Source organism: Cornus florida, unplaced genomic scaffold (genome assembly GCF_030987335.1).
Source record: "Cornus florida cultivar Cherokee Brave unplaced genomic scaffold, ASM3098733v1 CherokeeBrave_3.0.0_Hap2_Chr08, whole genome shotgun sequence".
NCBI lineage: Eukaryota > Viridiplantae > Streptophyta > Magnoliopsida > Cornales > Cornaceae > Cornus > Cornus florida.
The window spans coordinates 79719803-79743652 of NW_026775578.1; the positions used below are offsets into that span (position 1 = coordinate 79719803).

The window sequence follows — 23850 nt, forward strand, 5'->3', positions numbered from 1 at the left end:
GACATGTAAATGTATTCATATATTGGGTCTTTGAACGAGCCAATAACTCTGCATAGTCCATATTGTGTTTTGATTGAAATGACCACCCAAAAATTAAATTGAATAAATTAGATTCGATTTAATTAGAAATTGAAAGCGATGATAAGTAATTTAATCTATGTGACCTTCATCCTTTTCTATATACTTAGTAGAAAGGAAGTAAAATTATAAATTAACCCTTTGAAATTCAAAGGTCAATTTCTTAGTAAACAATAATCTATTTAAATTTAATTTATTCATTATAATAGTTTTCAATGTAAATAAACAACAATATAAAATTTTTTTAAAAAAACTATCAAAGTATTTTATTTAGGTTAAATTTTAAGTATAAGGAGATACATATTTAAATATAATATTAAAAAAATACAAAAGGCAATCTAATTACCCACGTGAAACATATGATTTGACATACCTTAAAATAAATTACTACTAAATTGTTGGATGAATTCTTAAACTAAAGCTACTAAATTGGTATAAAATTATTAGGAGTCTTATCACTAAAGGAATTTTAAAACAACTAAATGATTTGAAACACATGTACTACATATATATATATATATATATATATATATGTAACAACTAAATGTATATATATACAACCTATGTTATATGGACACGGGTGTATATTCATAAGTCAGACGTGTCAAATCTTTAAACAGACGAACACACGCACACGGCTAAATATTCATTTTATTAATTATTTTATTTTATTTTTTAGAGTAAAGTAATGTTTTTATCTAATATAACGTTCAATATAAGCATTTAATTCATTTTAAAAGAATAATATAATGTAATTGAATGATTGGCTATACTTTTAAAATACATATCCAACCAAAAGTGTCGGACACATATTCCGGACTCATGTCTGAGAGATATGTGTTACGAGTGTTTCACTACTTTTGAAGAGTCCATATAACAGAAAATACAACACTACTATGGTGAGAAGTTGCATAGAAACAACTCCTTTGGTTTTCTCTCACAACTATTTGTCAATATGCTAGAAGCAAGTGAGGAACTAGTAATGGGCTAACATGGGCTATAGCCCAGGTCCAATTGAAAAAAAAAATTAATACTATTGTTTTTATAAGTCCATATACTACTCTTTCTTTTCCTATCAGCCCAGCCTAATCCATTGAATTTCTATAAATAAAAGGAGTTATAAAATTTACAAAGATCAAGCCTTAAATATAAACAAACCCACCAATCACGAACAAATCAATCAAAAAATAAACCATAATAAAACATAACAAGGCCTAACCCGGTAAATAAAACACATTGTTAGTCTACGGAAAAAGATCTAAACTTTTCGTATATAAGGCACTAAGGCATAGGTAGATGGATATCATGGATTATTATTGTTAATCCAGTGAAATATTGAATTTTATTTTTGTTAAAAAAAGGGGGGCTTTGTTGATTACTTGTTGATGATTTCTTGTTAAATTAGGTAATTTATTATATAATAGATTAATAACTAGTCAGTGGCGAAATACATAGGTCTGACTTTCTAATGTATATTTATTGATAAAGAACATATATATCTTGTATTCTTGTAAGTGTTTGTTTTAATACTTGTATGAAGCACACTTCAATGGATTCTTGGCTTAACTGTGAAAATACGTTAGAGTTTGGAAGTATAAATGTGTTAGAAGGTTGTAGATTATTGGGTCTAATTAAATGACTAATGCATAAGAATTTTGTATTTAGAGTATGAATGACACATTAAGTAATCATGAATTTAATTATTTTTAGCTTCCTTTACTTTGCAATCCTAACTCCGGCCCTGGCTAGGAGTGGGTCAGGTTCTCAAAGAAGCAGGATCTCAAACAACAAACGGGCATGGCAGAGAAAGAACGTGCATCACACTTATAGAAACAGTAAGATTTTAAAGAACAAACGGGCATTGCAGAGAAAAAAGGTGTATCACAATAGTAGGATCTCAAAGAACAAATGGGCATTGCAGAGAAATGATAATGCTTTGCTTGGAGAAATAGAATGAACGTGTATCACATTGCATAGAGGCATTGAGGCATCGCTGAGAAAGAACGTGTATGACACTGCAGAGCTTTGCTTAAACGAATAGCTGGAACGTGCATCACACCACAATAGGCATTGCAGAGCTTTGGTTGGAGAAATAGAAGGAACGAGTATCACACGCTCGAAATCTTCACCATCTCTGAAAATTTTCAGCACATTGTGTTTTGTCCAGAACTAAGAATCTGGTTCATTCAAGCAATAGTGAGTAGATGCTGGGTAATATGGGTGCGGTAGTGATGAGTATGTGTGTGTTTCTTTTCAAATGATTTGAAGTTATCGATATTATGTTATAAGACACTGTTATATTAAAACTGTTATTTTTTAAACTGAGTCTTCAAAAACAATTTTTGATTTTCAGTTCTCAAGTTCTCAATTTTTAATTGGGTTTTGAACTTCAAACACAACCAATAGAGGATGGCGTTAAAGTATTTGACTACAATATAGCAAACAAGTCTTTTTACTAGCTATTAGTTCCATTGGGTTTTTTAAAATGTTTTGGGTTTTAATAAGCCTCTCTGTTTCTGATCTTGCTAATGGGCCACACACACACACACACATGGTGGATCTAATTTAAATAGGCTATATTTATGAATATAGATGACAAATTGAAAAAAAAATATGTAATTTTTTATATTATAATAAATTATACTATTATTTAATTGACATATCCTTACATATCCTTACCATGTTCGTGCTCTATTTTTTTTTAAATCGTGTCCGTACTAATGTCCTTGCTCTCCGCTTTTGAGAGAGTAATGTTGCCACTTCCCTAATAAAAAATATCAAATGGAGAAAAGTAGTGTGCAATTGTCATGTCTATTTTCTATGCACCATTCCGCAGATTTTTCTAGTTCTAAAAATGTAAAACATTCCTCGAATTAATGATCAACAGTCTGGGCATAAAGGTGATGTACGATACACAACAATAGAATCCGAATAGTGTTGAAGGTATAAAAATCCTTATTTTGGTGATGACAGACCCACAATATTCGAAGAAAAAACATTCGGTACTTCGCCAGTAAGCATCATCTCCCATGGACATAATATGGTGGATGGATATCCTGGCAGAAAATATCGTTAAAACCCTAGTGATGATGATCTTGAACATAGCGTAAGCCACAGTACTTGCACACAGCCGGCTCCTTCAGGTCAAGGCATATAAACTCAATTGGATGCCCCAGCGCGGGATTGTTGTCTGCAACCACAATTTTATACCATGTCAAAATAAGTACAAAAAGTGAAAATTCCAGAAAATCATTAATGTTAGGTTTGGGAGCACCGGTGCCTTGGATTTCGGATCGGAGGAAGTTTAGTTCAATTTTTGTACTTGGATTTCGGATTGAAGGAAGTTTAGTTCAATTTTTATACTGCCGAAATTTTGTACTAAATTTTCTTCGATCCCAAATCCAAGGTGCCAATTTGATGCCGCCAAACATGCATAACTCTTTTGTAAATAGACTTGGAGTACATGATCCAGGGCTTATCCACAAAGAACTGTTTTGAGAGAGAGAGAGAGAGAAACAATTTGGAATACAACTAACCTCCTTCACAAGCAACGATCCTGCCTTCAACCTTGATGGGTGGAACTTCATTGATCAACTCCATAGGAGATTTCTTACTTGTATCCTAGCAAATAATTGCAACAAGTATCGTCAACATGTTCTGACAATAAATATCCCCCCAACAAAAAGGGAAGAAGGAACAATTTACATGAATCTCTCTCTCTATATATATATACACATGCATCGAGTAAAATGCCATTTGAGAAAATTTTCAAAGTGAATGAAACGAGAATTTGACCTTGGAAATTAACTATGAAGGACAAAAAGTTGAAAGATTTTATTTCTTTGGAGGATGCAAAACAGAAAATGTTTCCTATTTCTGGATTTTATTTCTTTCGAGAATGCAACCGAGTAAAATGCTTCATTCTTAAATGTGGGAATATCAACACATTTAAGTAGTAGCTGTATCACCATAAAAGATCCAGAACTTATGTTCAGATAATGATACATGTCAAACCCTCAAAAGCAGTTGGGTTGGCAAGACATCCTTGTCGAACAAAAAAAAAAAAAAATGGAATCATGAACATGGAAGAGTCTTGAGGCCCCTTTCTTGGTCTGATTCAATCATTAGCACCCGTGTGGTAAAGAATGGTAGTCATCTTTAAGGCAAGAAAAGTAGTAAAGTCTTTAATAAAGAGGCTGTCTTAAAATAATGATCAAAACTCATCATCTAGAAAGTAAAGGAAAATGTGAAGTTATTGAACTAAGGCCTAAATGACCACATTTTAAATCTGGGTAAGGGTCAATTCATTATGTCCGTCCATCATCAGAAAGTCCTAAAAAGTATTACAACCCTTCTCAAAGCAGAAGGGATAATAACATTCTATGCCCTTACATGTGGAAACATTAACTTATTAGGTTACAGTATGAGACCAACCTGGATGTAGGATGAATTATCCGTCTCTTCTGGTTAGGTAAACAACATGTGCACAACTCACACACAGCCCCATGTGGAGCTTTGAACCTGTTCACCTTCTCTTTCAGAAGAGACCTCATACCAACAGCTTGGTGGTAGGATGAACCTTATCTCTTCGAGCTCATACCAATATACCACCGGGACTAATGGCCTGGTAGAGGATGAACCTTATATCTTCTTTTTTTTTTTTTTACTTTTTCTTTCCGCAATAAGATAACTCACCCAAACCAAAAAAAAAAAAGAGCCTTCCTTTCATTCTAATCCGTTTTTATACATCACTACTCATGCGCAAAAATAATGACAATAAAGCAAAAAGGGAGTTAAAGAAACCGGCACCAAAATACTTATCAAAAAAAAAAAAAAAAAAAGAAGAAGAAGAAACCGGCACCAACGTTCAATCGGCATAGCATCTTCTTGAAAAGGGTTAAGAACTCGAGCATATAAATCACCTCCAGCATGTCCCACATCTCCCTCTCTCTTAACTACTCCCTCCGTTCCATATTAGTTGTTCATTTTAGGGAGTATAACTTTTTGAGGAGCATGCAATTATTGCACTGTCCTGACAGTGTCAAATTTTGCTTGAATCGGGAATGGAAGTCTTGTGGGATTCTTAGCCAAAGTTCTTAGAACCTCTTGGAATGTTGTGAAAGTAAAAATATATTAACAAAGGTGCTCAGAGGGGAGCGAACCCTTAACAAAGCAAACAAAATACGCAAAATGCGCCATTACAACAATAAATTGTCAACAAAATCCAAAAAGCTATCCATAGATGGGCAATTTTCCCATTAACCCAAGAATAAAGAGAATGCAAAATATTCGCCTTAATAACCCACACCGGCGACTCCTTTCCCTTGAAAGATCTCCTATTCCGCTCGTGGCACAGCCCGCACCAAATACAAAGAGGAGCAACCCTCCATGCCTTCCTAAACCAAATGCCAATTGGTCTCCCTCTCCAAGCCTCTACATATCAATCGTATTACTTGACACCACCCAATCTACCCCAAAAACATTCAGGACCAAACTCCAAACATCCGCTACCACTTTACAGTGCAACAAGAGGTGATTAACCGATTCGCCCGCCTTCTTACACATGCAACACCAATTAAACTGTTATTGCACTGTCCTCTTTTAAAACAAGTCATCCTTTTAAGTTTAAATATGTGTATTATTAAGTTGCGAAATTTTTGTAAAAGTTAAATGGTAATTATGGAAAGATAGCCTTTAGTTTGTTTTGAAAAGATAATGGGACAACTAATATGGGACATCCCTAAAAAAAAAGGTGGACTACTAATATGGGACAAATGAAGTATATTTCAAGTAACGGGTATCAAAAGTCATGTTCTCCATTTACTTGTACGAAGAATCGGATATGATTCTTTGACAATCAAAACTTCTAATAAGCATGGACACAAATGCAAGACATTGATACAACACGACACAGACACGGTGACATGACAAATCTTAAGAAATTAAAACAGAAATAGCAGATATATACCTATATAATATGGAAATTTTAAAATACCACAAGTCCCATACATTTCAAATACGACCGTATCCAAAAACAATGGATGTATAAAGCCACCTTAACAAAATGTATTAAAAATACGACACTTTTACACTAATAATTTTGTGTTTGTGACAATTTTACACTAACTATTTCATATTTGACAAATTCCAATATATTTTAGGTCCAAATTACCCCTCACCAATAATTTAAATTATCTCTTCCTCAAAATCATAAACCACCACCACCATCATCCTCTCCGGCGAACAACCACCACCACCCACCAGTCCCCCAGCGTCAACCACCCAAGTAATAAAAAAAACCACCCATGCAAGCCTAACAGCACCACCTACACCATGGCCAAAGACATGACATTCCGGCGATCCAACTTCATTAACCACCACCACCCACCATAACCCAGATCGCCCCCTCCCAAATGCCATAATAACAGTAAACAAAAACAAAATCCGTGAAATTACTCAAAATATTCTCCAATTAGGAAGCTTAATGACCAAAATAGCATTTGAATTCAGACCCATCTCATTGAATTTCACTAAAAAAGACACTCCAATCACAAAAAACACCACGACCCCAATCCTTGCCTTCTCAAAATTGGAGGGTGATGGGTTTTGTTTTTAGGGTTTGTTGTTGGTGTTGTTGAGGAGGGATATGGGAGTCTGAATCTGAGGTGAGATTGAAGTGGGCGTCCATGGAGACTGGGGTTGGGTTTCCATGTCTATATCCTTCAAGAAAGAAGATCGCCACAAAAAGGTCAACGAAAAAAGGCCGTCGAGTCAAAGTCCGGCCTAGTGCGCTGCCCGAATCTTCCAACTCACTCGCGAACTCGGCCACCGCACCTAGGACAAAACAAGTTACTGGCTCCTCCACCACATTCCTCCTTCCTTCTTCCCTTCTTCCGCCGCCACCACCACTGTCGGGCTACATGTCAACACCAACGCCGGTGATAGGGGTGGTGGTGGTTTACTTATATATATGTGTGTATGCTTGTATATATAAATACAGAAAGATATAGAGGGGGTTGAGAGATAGAGGATGTCGATGAAAGTCAAAAAGTAATTGAGGGTAATTTGGACCAAAAGAATATTTTTACCTACTTGGTAATTATTTTTGTTTATTAGCTCTTTTACCCATATACTATTTGGATACAGCCGTATTTGAAATGTATGGAACTTAACTTGTCGTATTTTAAATTTTCCCTTATAATATTAGGCTAAGGGGTGTGGTTAGGGTTTGTTTGGGTTTTGCGGTATTTTCGATGGCTTAATTTGGATGTATTGATTTTGATCGATATTGAATGAATAGTGAACACTGAATAATAGGATTAGGGCCTGGTTTGACTTGGTTTCAAGGGATTTTCCAAATGATGATGGTGGCTAGGTTTAGTCTTTAGTTGTGAAAGAAGCAATGTGGTCATGCTAATGGTTATAAAGAAAGTTAAGGGTTTAGCTCATCAAGCATCAACTAGAGAATACATGGAATTTTTGTCATATATCTTGAGCTGACACAACAGATGACAAAAAATCAAAAATACTTTTGTAGAGTTCATAAATTAAAATAAGGTTATGTAACTTTTACTTATTCTGCATTAATATTGGTAGCTCTAACATGTATTGTTATGACTTTCTAGATTCCATTAGGCAATCAACTTATGTTACATAACAGCATGTGACAAAAAAAAATTTGCACCCTCATGAATTTAAGCCTACACAAGCCAAGTTGGGCATGCACAAGTCAAGCCACGGGTTGCTCAATTGGCTAGTTTACCAAATGACATAACGCAGGCTCAGGCTTAGCTCAATAGTCCTGCCAAACAAGTTAAAGCAAGATTTAGCTAAGTCAAGCTTGAGAAGAGCTCAAGTTTTCTTCTTGTTTGAGCCAATTGTGAGGAACGGTTGGGGGAAAAATATGTACTAGAATATTAATTGCATTCTCATTTATAGATGTCCTTCATTTAGAGGACATTAGATTATTCAAATAGCAATCGCTAAAGCATAAACCTATTCAGTCAGCAATTCTTCTTGTTCTAAAGAAAGAGAATTCTTTATGAGCTTTATGCTTTGTTTGGTAGGAGGGAAATAAGAGGTGCGGAGAGAAAATATGAAGGAAAGAACAAACTTCCTTTGTTTCGTAGAGATGATACAATGAAAGAAAGGATAATAGGAGAGATGAGTCATCCTTCCTCCTTTACAAATTTTCATCCATCCAAAAATAGGTGGGAAAGAGGAGGGAAGACAAGTGGGCTATTATAGAGGTTTTAAATTAAATACTATCCCAAATTATACAAGTTTTAAGTTACAGTATTATCCTCTATAAATTACAATATTATAGATATTATTGGGTATAATGGTAAAAACAATTTAAAACTTTCTCTTTCCTTCTCTCATATAAATTGTGAGCTTGTTCTCTTCTCTTCCATCCAACCGAACAGAAAGAAGGAAAGACGCAATCTCTTCCCTAGGATGTCTCATCCAACCCTTCTTCTCTCCCTTCCGTCCAAATTTTTTTCTTTCTTACTGCATTATATTTTGATCAAAGTCAGTTCCAATTATTATTATACCTGTGAGATATAATTTCAAAAGAAACTTTCCCTTAATACTACCCCACAAAGATTTAATTTTGACCTTCAGTCTAACTAAGCAGTAATTTGTTATGAACTGCCCTTCTCCTTCAAAAAAATATTTTCTTCTTCAAGAAAAAATATATTTTCCTATTTCTCGTCATACACAGGATTGTGCTCCCGAATTCATGAACTTTGTTTCTCAGAATTTCCCAAATAAGCTATGCTAGGGAGCACCAAATCGCCGTCTCGGAATAGGAATTGGAGGAAATAAAAATGGAAAGTAAGAATACGTAATCAATTATGGGTACCAAGAATGAAACCAAAGAAGATGCATCAGGTGATCCAATTCGACATCTTTGCATCAAAACCCTAACAGACAGAACTAGCTAGAAGCTGACAACAGATTTGATAATCAACTAGAGACAATTTTCACAAGATTAAAACAAATAATACATGTGTATGTATAGAAGCATCATGTCAATGATACCTGCATCCATTTAGCAGTGTGGGAGGTGACGACCTCAGTGTTGACGATGTCGCTGAGACCCCTCGAGTTTGAAGCGAAGTTGGAAGATCCAGTTAGGGTTTTTATCAAATTCGACGCCATCAGGTACCCCTGCTTTCTTCCACAAGCCGCCATTCCGCCGGAGAGAGAGAGGGAGAAACTATAGAGGGAGTGTGTGATTTTAGAGAGGAGAGAGAAAGCAGAAGAGATGGAACTGGGCTCTCCTCCGATGCAAAATTTGTTTACCTTCCCAGGAAAAAAAAAAAAAAAAAGGAAAATCAGAGAAAAGTTCAGGTGTTAGGGGCTAATCTTGGCCACGTCAGCTTTTCCAAATGGAAATTTTAAAAAAGTTAATTCCGGGTAAGAGCTAAGTATCCTGACCAACTAGACTACAACGGATCACATTAATGGATTCTCCTATAAACTTATTTATTGTTTGAAATTTAAGGAATCGATTTGGTTCCAATTAGTTAAAGGTTATATAATTTAAATTCAAACTTAATATTTTATATTCAATATGAAAGGAACTTATTTAAGTTTACTATTTGAGGATTGTTTTATAAATTTTGTTTTTGATTTTAGGAAGATGAATTAATTGTTTTGAGAGGTGATATGGAATATTAGATTTGTGAGGAAATATAGGCGGCACAGAAGTTGAAAGGAACCATCCTTTAAAGTTTTAATTATTTTTACCATTATATCCAATAAATATTTATAATATTATAATTTATGGAGGATAATACTGTAATTTAAAATTTGTATAATTTAGGATATTTTTATTATTAATTCAAAACTTCTATAATAGTACATTTGTAATTTCCTAGGTGGATACTAACCCTAAAAAATCAAAGGGACGGACAAATCAAAACATACTACACAAATTAAATATAAGTTAGGCTGGAAGTTTTCCAACTCTCATGAAGCTTTTGTGGATCTCCGGTTTCTCAATCCATTGTATTTTTTTAACTTATAATTTTTCAAATACTAACTTAATTATCGGATCCAGTAATTTCACATCAACAAAGTAATCATTTAGAATTCATATCAATAATGATTATATTTACATAAAAAAATTTATACTCCCTAATGAAGTTTTATAACTAACATTATAAGACAGCTTCATGATTTGCATTTTCGATAAGTTTGTTCAAGAGAGTAGTTGTACCACAGCCATGTTATGCCCAGAGTTAATGCTAAACCATGCAAATTAAACCCCCAAATGTTCCTGGATTGCTTCGAAGGAAGACGATTTCCTTGATAAAATCAAGCACCATCTAATAATAATCACAAAAATAGAAAAGAATAAGAAAGATATTTCTTTCACATGATAATAAAAAAATATTGATCAACACTAGGGAAATATATATATATATATATAATGTCTTTCTTTTTTTTCTTTTTTTTTTGGTTGAAGTATATATATATATAATGTCCTTTTACAGTTACCTACAATAAAAGTCAACTCAGGTAAATCGGATGACAAAAGTAGATTACAATCCTGCATGGATCCAATTTGATTCAGTTGCCTCGGTAACCATAATCCAACTATAGTTTGATGTACATGTCAAAGTTTAGGCAACAAATGGAATTGTTGAATCTGAATGTGTATGTCAACCACCAGTTTAGTAGCTTACACTATAACCCTAACTCAAGCTATAGGGAAGGAGTATCGACGTTGCCGTCATCTTCTCTAGAGCCACACATATGAGTGTTTTTTTAATACATGGAGAGAGAAGAGTGAACATTAAACTTCAGCCGTCAGCAGAAAAGGATACGAGCACAAGGGATCCTGCCGTGTTGATTAAACTTAACCCAGCTGGTTTGCAAAATCCTGGATATCATTGATCCTGAAAACTTTTAAGGCCAATAAAACCTGCAGCCTTTGAAAATTTGAGGAACAGAAGCTCTTCACCGCACCACATATGAGCATTAGGACATTTCTGGACCAGTATACAATCACGCCACCTCTGGTATGCAAGCATATGATATATAATTGATTATCTTTTAACTTCTTTTATCATCAAGTTTTGGAATCTCCCATGGATTTTACTGTCCATCCACAAATATATAATCGCATGTGGGCTTAGGTTGTTTCTGATATATCAAGGAGTTTTTGTCTTTGATCCGACTTCAAGGTTATTCAGGAATGAGATCCCCAAACTTTTCATGGAGTTTAGAACACCTTCAGCTCTCTGTTCCAAGCCTGCTGACCTGTAGAAGTGCACAGCTGCACTCATAATAAACCTGTCTCGTTCCACACATCCACCACTTATCCTTTCAAAGAGGGTGATGCCTTCTTCCACATGTCCATAGTCCATGTAACCTCTCAGCATAGTACGATAACATGCAAGATCGAGACTTAAACCAGAGTCAATTAGCTTTTTATGTGCTCTCTCAGTTTCCTGGATCAAACCCACTTTTGCAAAAGCTGCAAGTAAGAGGTTAAAATGAGCACGGGTAGGGGGAATTCCTTGCTTCTGCATTAAAATAATGACTTCCTCTGCCTCTGAGTATTTCAGTCCCTCTGTATAAGCTCGAACTAGGGCGAGGTAGGTCAAAGAGTCCGGTAAGCAACCCTCTTTCTGCATAGCTTGAAAAAGTTCCTCTGCTTCACGATGAAGTCCTGCTTTAGCATATACATTGATCATAATATTGTAGCTGACCTGCATTTTCCCCCAATAAATTGAAGTAGGCACCACATTGATAGTTCAAAAAAGAGTTTAATGGACAGTGAGGATCAGCTTCCATACAAGTTTATGGTTGGAGACCATGTAACACAACAAATTAAAAAACAACATTGAAGGACCCAAAAACCATCAGATTCCATTCCATAATGTTTTTAAGCATTTGTGCATGCCTCATATACCATTCCATAATGAAATTAAGGATAAAACCAATGCACCCGGATCCTCTCTTCTATCATGAATTTTTATGTCATAGCAGTATAGACAACGTTTTTTGAATGAATTTGCTTATTTATTTAATAATAATAAATAAAAAATAAAAATAAAAATAAAAAAAGGAAGACATACCTTTCCAGGTCTTATTCCTTCTTCCTGCATTTTGCTAAATAGAAGGGATGCTTCATGTATTTTACCTATTTGAAAACATAACAAGATTAAGCACTAATCTCAAGCATTGAAAAATATGACTTCTAACAACAACAAAAGATATCAATTGAAAGGAAAAGCAGTGGATCTAGAATATATCTTTATCATGGCAATTCAGGAAACTCTTGATGCTTTTTCAATGATTCGTACCAAAGATGATCCAATTTACTAGGTAATCAAATCTACTGCATTTCATAGCCCATTAAAAACCTTGTGTCATAGAGATAGTAAAGGACGACCAGCTTGTGTATAAAACCAACAAATCCTTTAGTAACACCTCCCATTTCATTGTGACTTGTGATCTCATGCAGGTTTGACTTGATATCCGAACTGAAGTCAGTTGGATTTGGATTTTAATTTTGAATTCGAATTTCAAAACAAGTATGATATTGATCTTTCCTTGAAAGATTCATCATGGAGTCAAATCAGGTGTGTATATAAGCACAGGTGAACTGGATCGGTATACCCCGAGATTCGACCCAAATCAAGCATAATTTATATTATTAGAATCTTGCGTGGATTATATGGGTTGAGTACGAATCGCATCCATGTAATCCAAATATGGATCTTGACACTAAATTATAGATCTAGACTAGGATTTACATGGATCTGCTCCATTTCACCCCAATACACACAATACAAGGACCATCACTTGGTGCAACGATAGAAGCCCAGGCTACCAAGCGTAAGAATGTGGGTTTGGAAGGTAACAACTTTATGCAAATAATGCCAAACATTAGGTTTGTATTCAGTTTACTCCTACCGGAACCCCATTCAGTGGGAAGCACCCATGGTAATGGCCTTAATATATATATATGTATGTATGCAAGCATTTAACCATTCATACATATACACACACATATAGATACAAGTAGTTTATATTTTTATCAGATTGATGGAAAATACTTTTTCTTCTATTTTGGTTAAGCAGGAAATAGATAATTACCAGCCTTTCCATAATAGCATATCAGATTCGTGTATGCCTTCTCATCCAAGGATACTCCCATGCTTTGAGCAATGTTGAACATCTCTACAGCTTTATTCAGATTTCGGCCTCGTCCATAAACACTGCAACCATGATCAACTACTTCAGCAGAATAGATAGATAAACAAGTTTTCTTTATTTAAATTCATTTCTGTTTTGTGCTTTTCTTTTAGGAGGACCAAAGCAAGTCAAGTTCTTACCTGATCATGGTGTTATAAGTTTGGATTGATGGAGTTACCCCAAAGGAAACCATGCGCTCATAAATGCTTGCTGCAAAATGCAATCTACCTGTACGATTAAAGTGCCCTTATGTGTCATTGCAGACTCTCTTTTGCCAACAAATTTCTTTACTAAATGGAGGAAAATGGACCATGTGAACCTGCTTCCAGCATTGCCTTTATAAATGTATTGTATGCCACAGTATCAAGCTCCAAGCTGTCATGAAAACTACTACGAATGACATTCTCTGCCTCGTGATATTTACCTGCAAATGAGTTACCATCAACATTGAAGAAAGAAAAGCAACATGATAAAAACCAAAGCCATTTAAGCAATTCCCCTTTTAACTTTCCAATGCTCCAATGTCAATGCACTTGTGTAGGAGCAGTACTGTACAAGATGAGTGTTGAAAACTTGGAGTCAAGTACAGATAGAATAGCAGTGTATCTGTAGCCAACATCAGTACTAGGAGTTTGGATAACATACAGATTATTTCAAAGTCATTTTCTAATAATGCTGACTCACATTTTGATCATGTTTCTGGGGGCTTCCTCCTCCATGTTATGGGTTGTAATGGTTTGGAGTAAATGGAGGAATTGGCTCAGACTGTGCATCTCAATTGATCAATTTCCCCTCTCTTCTCTTCATTTTGATGATGGAAGTTCTTAGCAAAATGACTAGGAAAAAGGTGAAGGGTTGCTTCCTATCAGGAAAAAAAGAAGGGTTGTTTCGTTAGTGTGTTTGAGGTCGGCAGACTGGGAGGGATTCACTTGTCAATCCCCAAACTTCCCTTCTCTGATGACACTGTCATCTTTTGTGAGGCTGAAGGAATTCGGTTGAGGTATCTTAAGGAATTCTCATGTGATCTGAAGTGATGCTAGGAATGAAGGTTGATTTGGTTTCAAGGAACTTATTTGTCAGATAATAAGGTAGAATAACGCAAGACGGGAATGAAAGAAGGGGGTGAGAATGAGAAGATGATATAAGGCCAGAAGAAAAGGGGAGAGAAACAGACGAATGGGGTGAGAAGATATAGTGAATAGACATGCTAGACTGATTGAGGGTAGAGAAAAGCAAGAATTGGCGAAGAAGAACACTGAGAGAAGGGAACTCAAAACCATAACATTATTGAATCATTCAAAACTGAATGTAACTGATACTTATATGCCTATTTATGGGCACCAGACAACCTTATACATCTACGAAAACACAAAAATATCAAAATAACTTGCGCCAGCCACTCAGCCTAGGTTGTTGCCACCCAGCCTAGGTGTAGTTGTCGCCACCTATAAGTGCACAGTTGTTCGCTCCCCTTTGAGCGTCTTTGTTAATGTATATTTACTTATCAAAAAAAAAAAAAAAAATGTTCACAGTCCACCATCCTTATGATCTGCACGAGAGAGGAGTTCAAATGTTATCTCGCGGTTTGAAAGTCTCTGTATACCTTTGTAGGGACTTTGATTGATGTTGATGAGACAACTCAACCAAACTTTCCCAAGGAAATGATTGTGGATTTTACGGCATAAAGATCACTAGCATATCGGCTTATCAAGGAGAAATTTGGGGGCAAAAATAGGGGAGGAGCTCTAGGCAGGTCACAACCACTTATAGTACTGTTATGTGGAAGGGTATTAGAAGACGATGGAAGGAGTTTTGGGGTTTGTGTTTGGTGATAAGAGTATTTTGGAAGTGAAGATGTCCCCGTAAAAGTTATATGCCCTTAACTGTTTAAAATTGTTCCATATAGAGGAGAAACTTTTTTGGTTTATGATTCTTGGATACTAGAATGCCGCAAAACCTAGTTTTTTAGAACCCTTCGGGACTGGGAGTTAAATAGCATAGATTCCCACTCTGAAATCTTGTATATGACTTCTATATGTGGATAGAGCAAGAACGTTTTGAGATGGAATTCTGATAAAAAGTGTTCAGCTTGGAATGAGATGTATTTTAGGGTCCTATTCTGGGGAGATAGGCTCCAGTTTCCTTGGAAATATATTTTGGATGGTTAAAGTGTTTTCTAAGGTATATTGATCATTGCTAATATGGGTATAAGAGGTAAATTAATCCCAAACTGCTGTTACATGTGCAAGAGCGCTGAGAGGAATACTAATCACCTTCTCTTTCATTTTGGGTGGCTTGAAATTGTGGTACATACTATTCTCTCTATCTGGTTAATTTTTGGGTGATTCCCAGGTTACCCCAAGAAAAGAGCTCCTCAAGATTGGCATATTGTGGCCTTTTGCCTTGAAGGTAGAATGCAGCGGGGATATAATAGGTATGGTTTTGAGTATGTTGTAATGCCTGTACATAAGTCCAAGGAACCGATTACCGTACAATGTTCATCTTTGAATGTTCGTGCAATTTCCAGACTCCCCACCCCATTGTCCATCTTTTAGGTGTTGAGTTGTATAAAGAGTCTAGTCTGTGACTCCTGTATGCTCCATGTGTGCAAGGACGTGCCCTGTCTCACGGTTTTGTTTGTAATGCAATATTTTCTAACCAAAAAATAAAATAAAATAAAAAATCTACGACTCCATTTACAAGTAACATCCAGGGGATGATTTCGCAACTCTCAGCCACTCACCAGGAAAGTTAGTAACAGTTAGACTGAGCTGAGGATGAGATATGTAGAAGGTTATGCATTATCAATAACAAAAGCTTATTCCAAGATAAATATGAACAGATTCGAGGTTAAGAACCCATTGTGTAAGCAAACAAATCCCATCCACAGAATCCCTAGTTCATGAGTGGATTTGAAATACCAACAAATTTTAAATAAATGGTAGCTTCAACAGTCCAACACTCTAGTAGTATCATTCATGGAACAAAATTGTTTTCTTTATATTAGCCACACTTACCACCATTAGTCAAAGCCTTCACAAGTATGCTGATGGCAACAGCACTAAAATCATGCCCTTTCTCAGTCACTTCTTTGTAGAACAAGTATGCATCCTCTGGCTTCCCACAATTGGCATATGCATCAATCATGGCATTATATAAAGTTTCTCTAGTCGTAGAGTAATCCACCACTGCCTCAAAGATTTTCTGGGCTTGTTCTAACTTCTGTTGCTTTCCGTATAAGCTAATCAGAGACGCACTTGCAGCATCCTCTGGCTTACAGCCAAGCTTGATCAGCAGCTGATAAAGGAATTCTGCTTTTGATATGTCACCTATATATGGAATTAACATTGACTCTTCAGATAAAGTGTATCATTTTAGCTTCAAGTCAAACACCTAATTTAACGAAAGATAAAGAGACTTGAAATATATATATAAGTAATATTTCATTAAAGGCACTCAAGAAGGGAGTGCTCCCAAGAGAAAAAGAGACTTGAAATATTCAAAGCAGAAATTATAAGCAATTATTTATCCTAAAATAATATTAACAATAATAAAAGCATATAAGTAGGTTTCTTGCCTTTTTTAATGAATTTGCTGACGAGTTGACTGGCCAGGGACAAGCCATCAGCAGTCTTGAGCAGCAATAAAAGTACTTTTGCTGTCTTATTGGCATTTCGATCTGCTGAATACAGACTAAGCATCAGCGTGAAAGCCATACTACAAGCTTGGTCCGAGGGCTCAATAGGATCTTCAACTTCGTCTAGTCCCCTGGATTCTCTATGCATAGCCAGATAAAATGTTTGAATGAACTTACTATCATTAAATGATTCACTAGTACTCATATCTTCAATCAACTGCTCTGCATCACTTAGCAGTCCCCCCTTGCAATATACCTTCATCACCGTCTTGAGAAGCTCCTCACTAAATTCTACTTGATCTTTCCTAATCTGGATAATAAAATCCCTGGCCTTTTCTGTTAATCCCAGTCTCATAAATAAATTGAGCATGTCATTGCAAGAACTAGCATCAGGATGTCCAGTCTTCGATAGAGCTTGATATGTAGCTTCAGCAGATGCCAGATCTCCCTTCATGACATGACATTGCAACAAGACAATATAAGCAAATCGTGAAAACCAAATGTTTCTTGACCTCATTAGTTCCATAATTCCCAAGGCTTTCTCACAATTTCCTGAATTGAGATGGACTTGTGCCATTGCTATATATGTTTTCTCATTACTGAGTAGGCCCAGCTTCTCAATCTCTTTAAACGTTTTTTTGGCATCCTCATAAAGACCAAGTTTTCCATATATCCTAATAAGTAAACCATATATGACTTCATCTACTGTAATTTTATGGCTTTCCATTTCTGAAAACAAAGAAACAGCCTTAGCATAATCCCCATTTTTGTAATAAATAGCTAGAAGTGATGCACATGTAAAATTACTTGGAACTATTCTTTGTGATCGCATGTCTTGATAAAGTTCAAGTGCTTTATCCTGGTCACCATTTTTTGAGCTTAAACTAATAAGGAGACTATAAGTTACCTCCTCTGGTATGAACCCCAAGTTTTTCATCTCTTCAAAAGTCTTAAATGCTTCCTCAATTATGCCTTCTTTTAGAAATGAGCTGATGACAACTGTATAAGTAAAATGATTAGGCAGTACCCCTTTATAAACCATCTGCCTCCAAATCTCTATAACATTTCCATGGAGTGATTTCTTCTGCAATGATGAAAGTATAAAATTGAAAACTGAAACAGAGAGCATAATCCCCCTTTCTTGTACAGCAGAATAAAATGACAACATGGCCTTGTGGCGTCCCCATCTAGCATATGCACACAGCATGGTTCCACAAGCAACTTCATCTGGCTCACACCCTGCTTCAAGCATCTCCAAGAAGGTTTGCTCGGCAAGCTTGATTTTTCCAACTTGACCATACATACGAAGAACAATTGTATAGACAATAACGCTGGGCCGGTAGCTTAACTGTTCAAGCATAAATCTAAGATTACACCCAATTAATATGAGCAGATTCTCAAAAAGAAGAAAGAAAAAAAGAACTACAAAATAAAGTTAAAGAGAATAAACAAATAAAAACCTGTTTTCAGGATAGTGAAATGCAGCGATTACAGTCCAAGGGCCTGGCCCACTTGGGCTAAGTTTATTAAACATGTGAGGAGATTGAGTCATGTGTTGGCATATTCCTACTCAAAACAGGTGTTGTATGTGTCAAAGTGTCTTGAGTCATTCATGGACATTTAGGTGCTGTAGACATGACAGTCACTGAATCACAAAGATTATGACAGAATGTTCGCATCCTCAATCACACATTTAGGTCACAGATAAATGGACTTTAACCCCCACCCCTGCTGAAATGCTCACCTCCTTCAAGATCCACCCTCCCCTATCCTCAATAACTGTGCAAAAAATGACCCTCCTCCAAAGCCAATTTCTCTTCACCCTATACCTCCATTGTTGACCAAGATTGGGCTGTGCCATCTCATCTGAAAACCAAGTGGTGTCCAGATGAGGATAGGTCACACATTTTATGGCCTTTGACATCCAGGAACCACCCATGCAAAGAGCGAAATTGTTGTATTCCCCCAACACTCCCTCCCCCACGCAATGGTGCTTCTGCGATTCGAACTCATGACCTCTGGCTTTGATACGAGTTGACCAAGATTGGGTCATGCCATCTCATCTGAAAACCAATTGGTGTCCAGTGAGGGTAGGTCATGCCTTTTATGGCATTTGACATCCGGGCCGCACCCTTGAAGGAGCCGGAGCGGCATTGTTATATTCCCCAACAATAGCCACTTGCCTAACAAAGCTTTATTAACACAGCAGTCCTCCTGATCCAGAGTCCCCCTACTTGATTCAGGCTGCACACCTTCCCCCATTTCACCAGTGGAACTTAAAATCATCCCCAATTCAGTCCAATAGAAAATTTCTTAGTAGTTTCTCAAGCCTCTTCACCACAGAAGATGGAATCTGGAACAAGAAAAGGAAATACGTGGAAGCCTCGAGAGGGTACTCTTAGTAAAGTAATCAGAGCAGGCATGGGCGAGTAATCACTAGAAAAACAGGTTCGTGAGGAGCAGATGTTGTAGACAAACAGACGGACGCCCAGAAGACTTTCAGGGGAAAGTTTGGCGTCATCTATGTCTAGATGTCACTAGTGGGTTGAGGGTGAGTGAACTGTTAACCCAGTTGTAATCTCTTTCGATAGTGCATTGTGCCTGACTGGATTAGGTCTCATAGTTTTTCCTTCTAGGGTTTTCCACGTAAAAAATCATGTTTCTCTATTTTTCTCTACTCGTATTTTTTTTTTTTTTCGGATAAGTAAAATCTATTTTTCTCTACTCAACTGTATTTAATGTTTATGATTATTTGTGATTTGATTGATTGAAGCTGAAATTGAAATTTAATTGTTATTGAAAAATTAATCCTCACAAAAATATCTAACTGGAATTTAAATTGGATTGACTGATTTTTGGAAAGGTAGTTAAAAGCTGAAAAATATCCTTAAGACATATTCACCACTCCCCTTCCCCTATCAAATACTGTTTCCGGAATCCCAGGGATGGAGGATGGGTTTTGGTGAGAGGTGGAGGAGAAAAAATTTGTGTGTGTGTGGGTTTGTGTATCCACAGTGTGATTCCTAGCCTTGGTGAATTGAGTCCCCACCGGTTTCTTGGGTTGCTCGAGAGGGTTGAGGCAGGGGAATCCATTATCACATTTTCTCATTATGGTGACGGAGGCGTTTAGTAGAATGATGAGATGGGCTGTAGAGTTGAGGAGGATCAGGGGATTCGAGGTGGGCAAAGATCCTTAATGTCAGATGGAGATTTCACATCTTCTGTTTGTAGATGACTTTGTGCTGAGGACTTGCCCAAATTGAGGTACTTGAAGTGTGTTTTGATGTGTTTTCAGGCCATGTCAGGGTTGAGATCCAGTGGGAGAGGTAGGTAAGATTGAGTATCAACTAGGAGAGGTAGGCAAGATTGAATCTTTAGCCAACATTCTTCACAGTGGTGTTGGGTCTTTTCCAGTGGCATACTTGGGTCTTCGTTCGGAGTTACCATCAAGGAGAGTTTCCATATAGGACCCGGTGATGGAGCGCTTTGAGAGGAAACTTGCAGGTTGGAAGAAACAATTCTATCAAAAGGGGAATGCCTAAGCCTTTTGAAAAATACTCTTTCGAGCCTTCCTACTTATTTTTTTCTTCTCTTTCCTCTCCCTTCCTCAGAGGCAAAGAGGTTGGACCAGTTGCAAAGGAACTTCTTATGGGGCAGATTGGGGGAAGAGTACAAGTATCACCTTGTGAGACGAAATCAAATTTGCAGACCAATTCGACAGGGGACTTAGGCATAAGGAATCTGAATTTATTTAATAAAGCTCTTCTGGGTAAGTGGCTTTATAGATTTGGGGTGGAGAAGGAGAGATTGTAGATAAGGGTCATCCTTTGTAAGTTTGGGGAATCTAGAGGCAGTTGATGCTCCTTTGCGGTGAGATCCCTGCAAGGGTGGGGCCATTCATTCGCAGAGGCTGGGATGAAATTTTCAAACACATACGCTTCAAGGTGAAGAGCTGTAAACAGATTAGTTTCTAGGTGGACACTTGGTATGGTAACAGGGCTTTGGAGGGGACTTTCTCTAGATTTTCTTGGATTGTTGTGGATAGATAGGTGACAGTCGCATATTACTATTACCTTGATAGCGTAGGTTGGTGTGGGATGTGTGGTTCAAGAGAACTCTTCAGGAATCAGGATTGAGAGTTGGAGGATGCCCTTGGGTTTGTGGCGCTTTTGTGCAGATAAAGCATATGTAGGGAGGGGGATGAGTGGTCTTGGATGGGCTCTAGCCATGGAAATTTCAATTGCAATCTTTCTATAGTAGATTGCTGAATGTCGAGGGGCCTCTGGCTCCATGGAAGGCAATTTGGCATACCAAAACCCCTTAAAGGTGGCTTTTTTTTTATGGACGGCAGCTCTCAGAAGGAGCTTGACGATTGATAACTAAGTGGCAACAAATCATTGTCAACTGGTGTTTTATCTGCAAGAGGAATGAAGAGACAGTAGATCGATATCTTCTTTTGCGCTGCCCGGTAGCTAGGGACTGGTGGGCCATGCTTTGCACCATCTTTGGGATTCAGTGGGTTATGTCGGTTTCTGTTCTGAGTTTGCTTGAGGCGTGGAATATAATGGGATTTCATGCTAGAGATACTTGGAGAGCTGCCCCCTTATGTTTGTGGGAAGGAATAGAAGATCCTTCGAGGGAGAAGAATTTTCTATAGAGGTGCTGAAATTTTATGTGCTTAGTTCTTTATTTTCATGGATTCATGGAAGAAATTGCAAATCTACAAAACTCCTATTAGTTTTTTTGGATAGCTTGAGAATATAGTTCCTTTTTTTTTTCTTTTTTTGATAAGTAATAATTGATTAGAAAAGCGTTCAAAAGGGGAACGCGTCCCTAATACAAAAAACGAAAGCCGAACCTAAGGACCTGTAGAGTCCAAAAGATCAACTAAGTCTTCAGCAGAGGATCAGGCGCTTCCTTTCACATAGTTCTTTTTGTTTATAGCAGCTGTATATGAGTTACGCTCCCGTGCTTTTCAATGAAACTTTACTTATAAATAAAAAATAATAAATAAAAAATCACTGCTTGCACTTCGACTCATCAGAGCCTCAGGTAACAGTCTAGCACGCTTTCAAAACATGCTATGCACAACTGATGCAAAATGAAATTATGATGACATGGAGAAAATTTTGGTGCCTTTTCACTCAGTAGCCATCTAATTCTATAAATAAACAACATAAACGGCGAAAGGGATAATAGTAACTACATAAAACGACACCACCAAGGGCTTTAGCCGAAGTGGTATTTCATCTTCCTTCCAAATGGAAGGTTGAGGGTTTGAGTCCCCCATGGGACAATAAAGGGGTGTGTGATTTACCTACCCATAAAAAAGCTACATAAAGCAATTATTGAATCTAAAATTCAGCTTTCATTAAAAATGTAGAACCACACACACACACACACATATATATAGAAAGGTAGAAACTTCTGGATTTTTTTAACATTTTTGGCCCCTGGATTTGTTGGGAGGAGGTGGAGAGATTTTGTCTTTAATCTACTTTCACCTAAATTTTTAAGATCATTGATCACAAAGAAAATACGAGACAACAGGCATCATCAAACAGAACAATAATTTAATGTTTGTGAGTTTCCGACTAATAGATAGTATTATAATAGCTATCAAACTTAACTGCTATCATACCCTCAGAAATAATAGTAATGAGAATCATTAACATTAACCTACATTGTAAGCTGATGCAAGCTGGTCTTGATCTCAAAACTTAATATTATGAAACACCCAACTGATAATTCATCTAAAGTAACCAATTCAACACAATTATAACCAATTTCTGAAAGCTAAAAAAATCCACACCTGCAATTTCATCCAGGCAAAGAAGTCCCGCACTTGTCTCCACCCCTTTTGTTCTTTCAACACAGTACACATCTCTCTAAACGAAAGCTTTGCAACAAAAGACCCCATTACTTCCCTCATATCATACGACCCCTCAGGCTTCCCGGAGAGACTCCGAACGCGCTGTATCGCCGCAACGACGTGTCTTCCGTACATGTGGCCATTCCTGTCATCTTCCAAATACTGCACCATCTGCTCAGGGGTCCTCTTGATCCATTTCGGGGTCTGAGCGAGTGAGCCTTGGTTACGCCTCAACACGCTCAGGTATTGAGCCTTTGCTTTGATTATGCGACGAGCGTTGTCGTCGGTGAGTGGGTTCTTCGGATTCTTCGACTTGGGTTTTGGTCTATTGAGGTTCTTGTTGCTGTTGCCGTCGCTGAGAGACCATGGGTCTGGAGTGACTGAGGTGGAGAGGATGGACGGTGGTTTGGGTTTGGATTTGGATTTGGATTTGGATTTGGGGTTTTTTGGGGTTTTGAATTGGGTGGTAGAGATGAAGGAGGATTTGAGAGCTTCCATTTTTTTTATTAATTAGGCATTTCAAAGGAAATGGGAAATAGGGTTCGTTCAAGGGAAGTGATGAATAAGAGATAACGTCCTGCAAGGATTCGTTAGGTTGTCAGTGTTCAAACACTTCAACCGACGGAGTGAGTTTCACCCATTGACCCAACCCGACATGACCTCGGACTTGGTGATAACTGGCCTGTCAACGGGTCGGGCCGGTATGGCTGCAAATTTTCCCAGCCCGATTCGGCGGGGCTGACATGATGGCAAGCTCTGGCTTGTTGAAACGACTTGAACCATGTCGTATACTTGTAAGGAACTCTGTCCTTATTGCACAAAATACTATTTTTGGTGCCTTAGTTTTGAGATTCAAAAATAAATTTTGAACTAAATTTGGGCACTGTTTCCTTACTCCCAAATATAAGACAAATTTTCACGTACTTCCAAAAAATTGCTAAATGCCTCATCTATTATTTTTGCCGCCAAATAACCTAGTGTGCTTTCAAAAATTACAAACTATCCTATTATGACGATTTCAATTAGACAATGTATAATTACATAA

General features: G+C 37.1%; 2 protein-coding genes across 4 annotated transcripts; both read right to left on the reverse strand.

Moving 5' to 3' along the window:
- Positions 1-2915: 2915 nt before the first annotated feature.
- Positions 2916-9398, reverse strand: LOC132268181 (NADH dehydrogenase [ubiquinone] iron-sulfur protein 6, mitochondrial). The gene is made up of 3 exons (XM_059768963.1): positions 9124-9398; positions 3615-3699; positions 2916-3268 (listed from the first exon to the last, which is right to left on the reverse strand). The coding sequence occupies exons 1-3, from the start codon at positions 9274-9276 to the stop codon at positions 3159-3161; spliced, it is 348 nt and encodes a 115-aa protein (XP_059624946.1). The 5' UTR covers positions 9277-9398; the 3' UTR covers positions 2916-3158.
- A 1036-nt stretch (positions 9399-10434) lies between these two features.
- LOC132268182 (pentatricopeptide repeat-containing protein At5g27270) lies at positions 10435-23408 on the reverse strand. Of its 3 annotated transcripts, none has more exons than XM_059768964.1 (8): positions 22746-23405; positions 16874-18281; positions 16314-16625; positions 13616-13720; positions 13437-13524; positions 13198-13319; positions 12174-12238; positions 10435-11804 (listed from the first exon to the last, which is right to left on the reverse strand). In XM_059768964.1, exons 1-8 carry the CDS (start codon positions 23301-23303, stop codon positions 11244-11246), a joined length of 3219 nt encoding a protein of 1072 aa, XP_059624947.1. In that variant the 5' UTR covers positions 23304-23405; the 3' UTR covers positions 10435-11243. The 3 variants fall into 3 exon arrangements, with proteins under 3 accessions (XP_059624947.1, XP_059624949.1, XP_059624948.1); XM_059768966.1 differs by having other exon boundaries at positions 16874-18297; positions 22746-22882; XM_059768965.1 differs by having other exon boundaries at positions 11557-11764; positions 22746-23408.
- Positions 23409-23850: the final 442 nt, after the last annotated feature.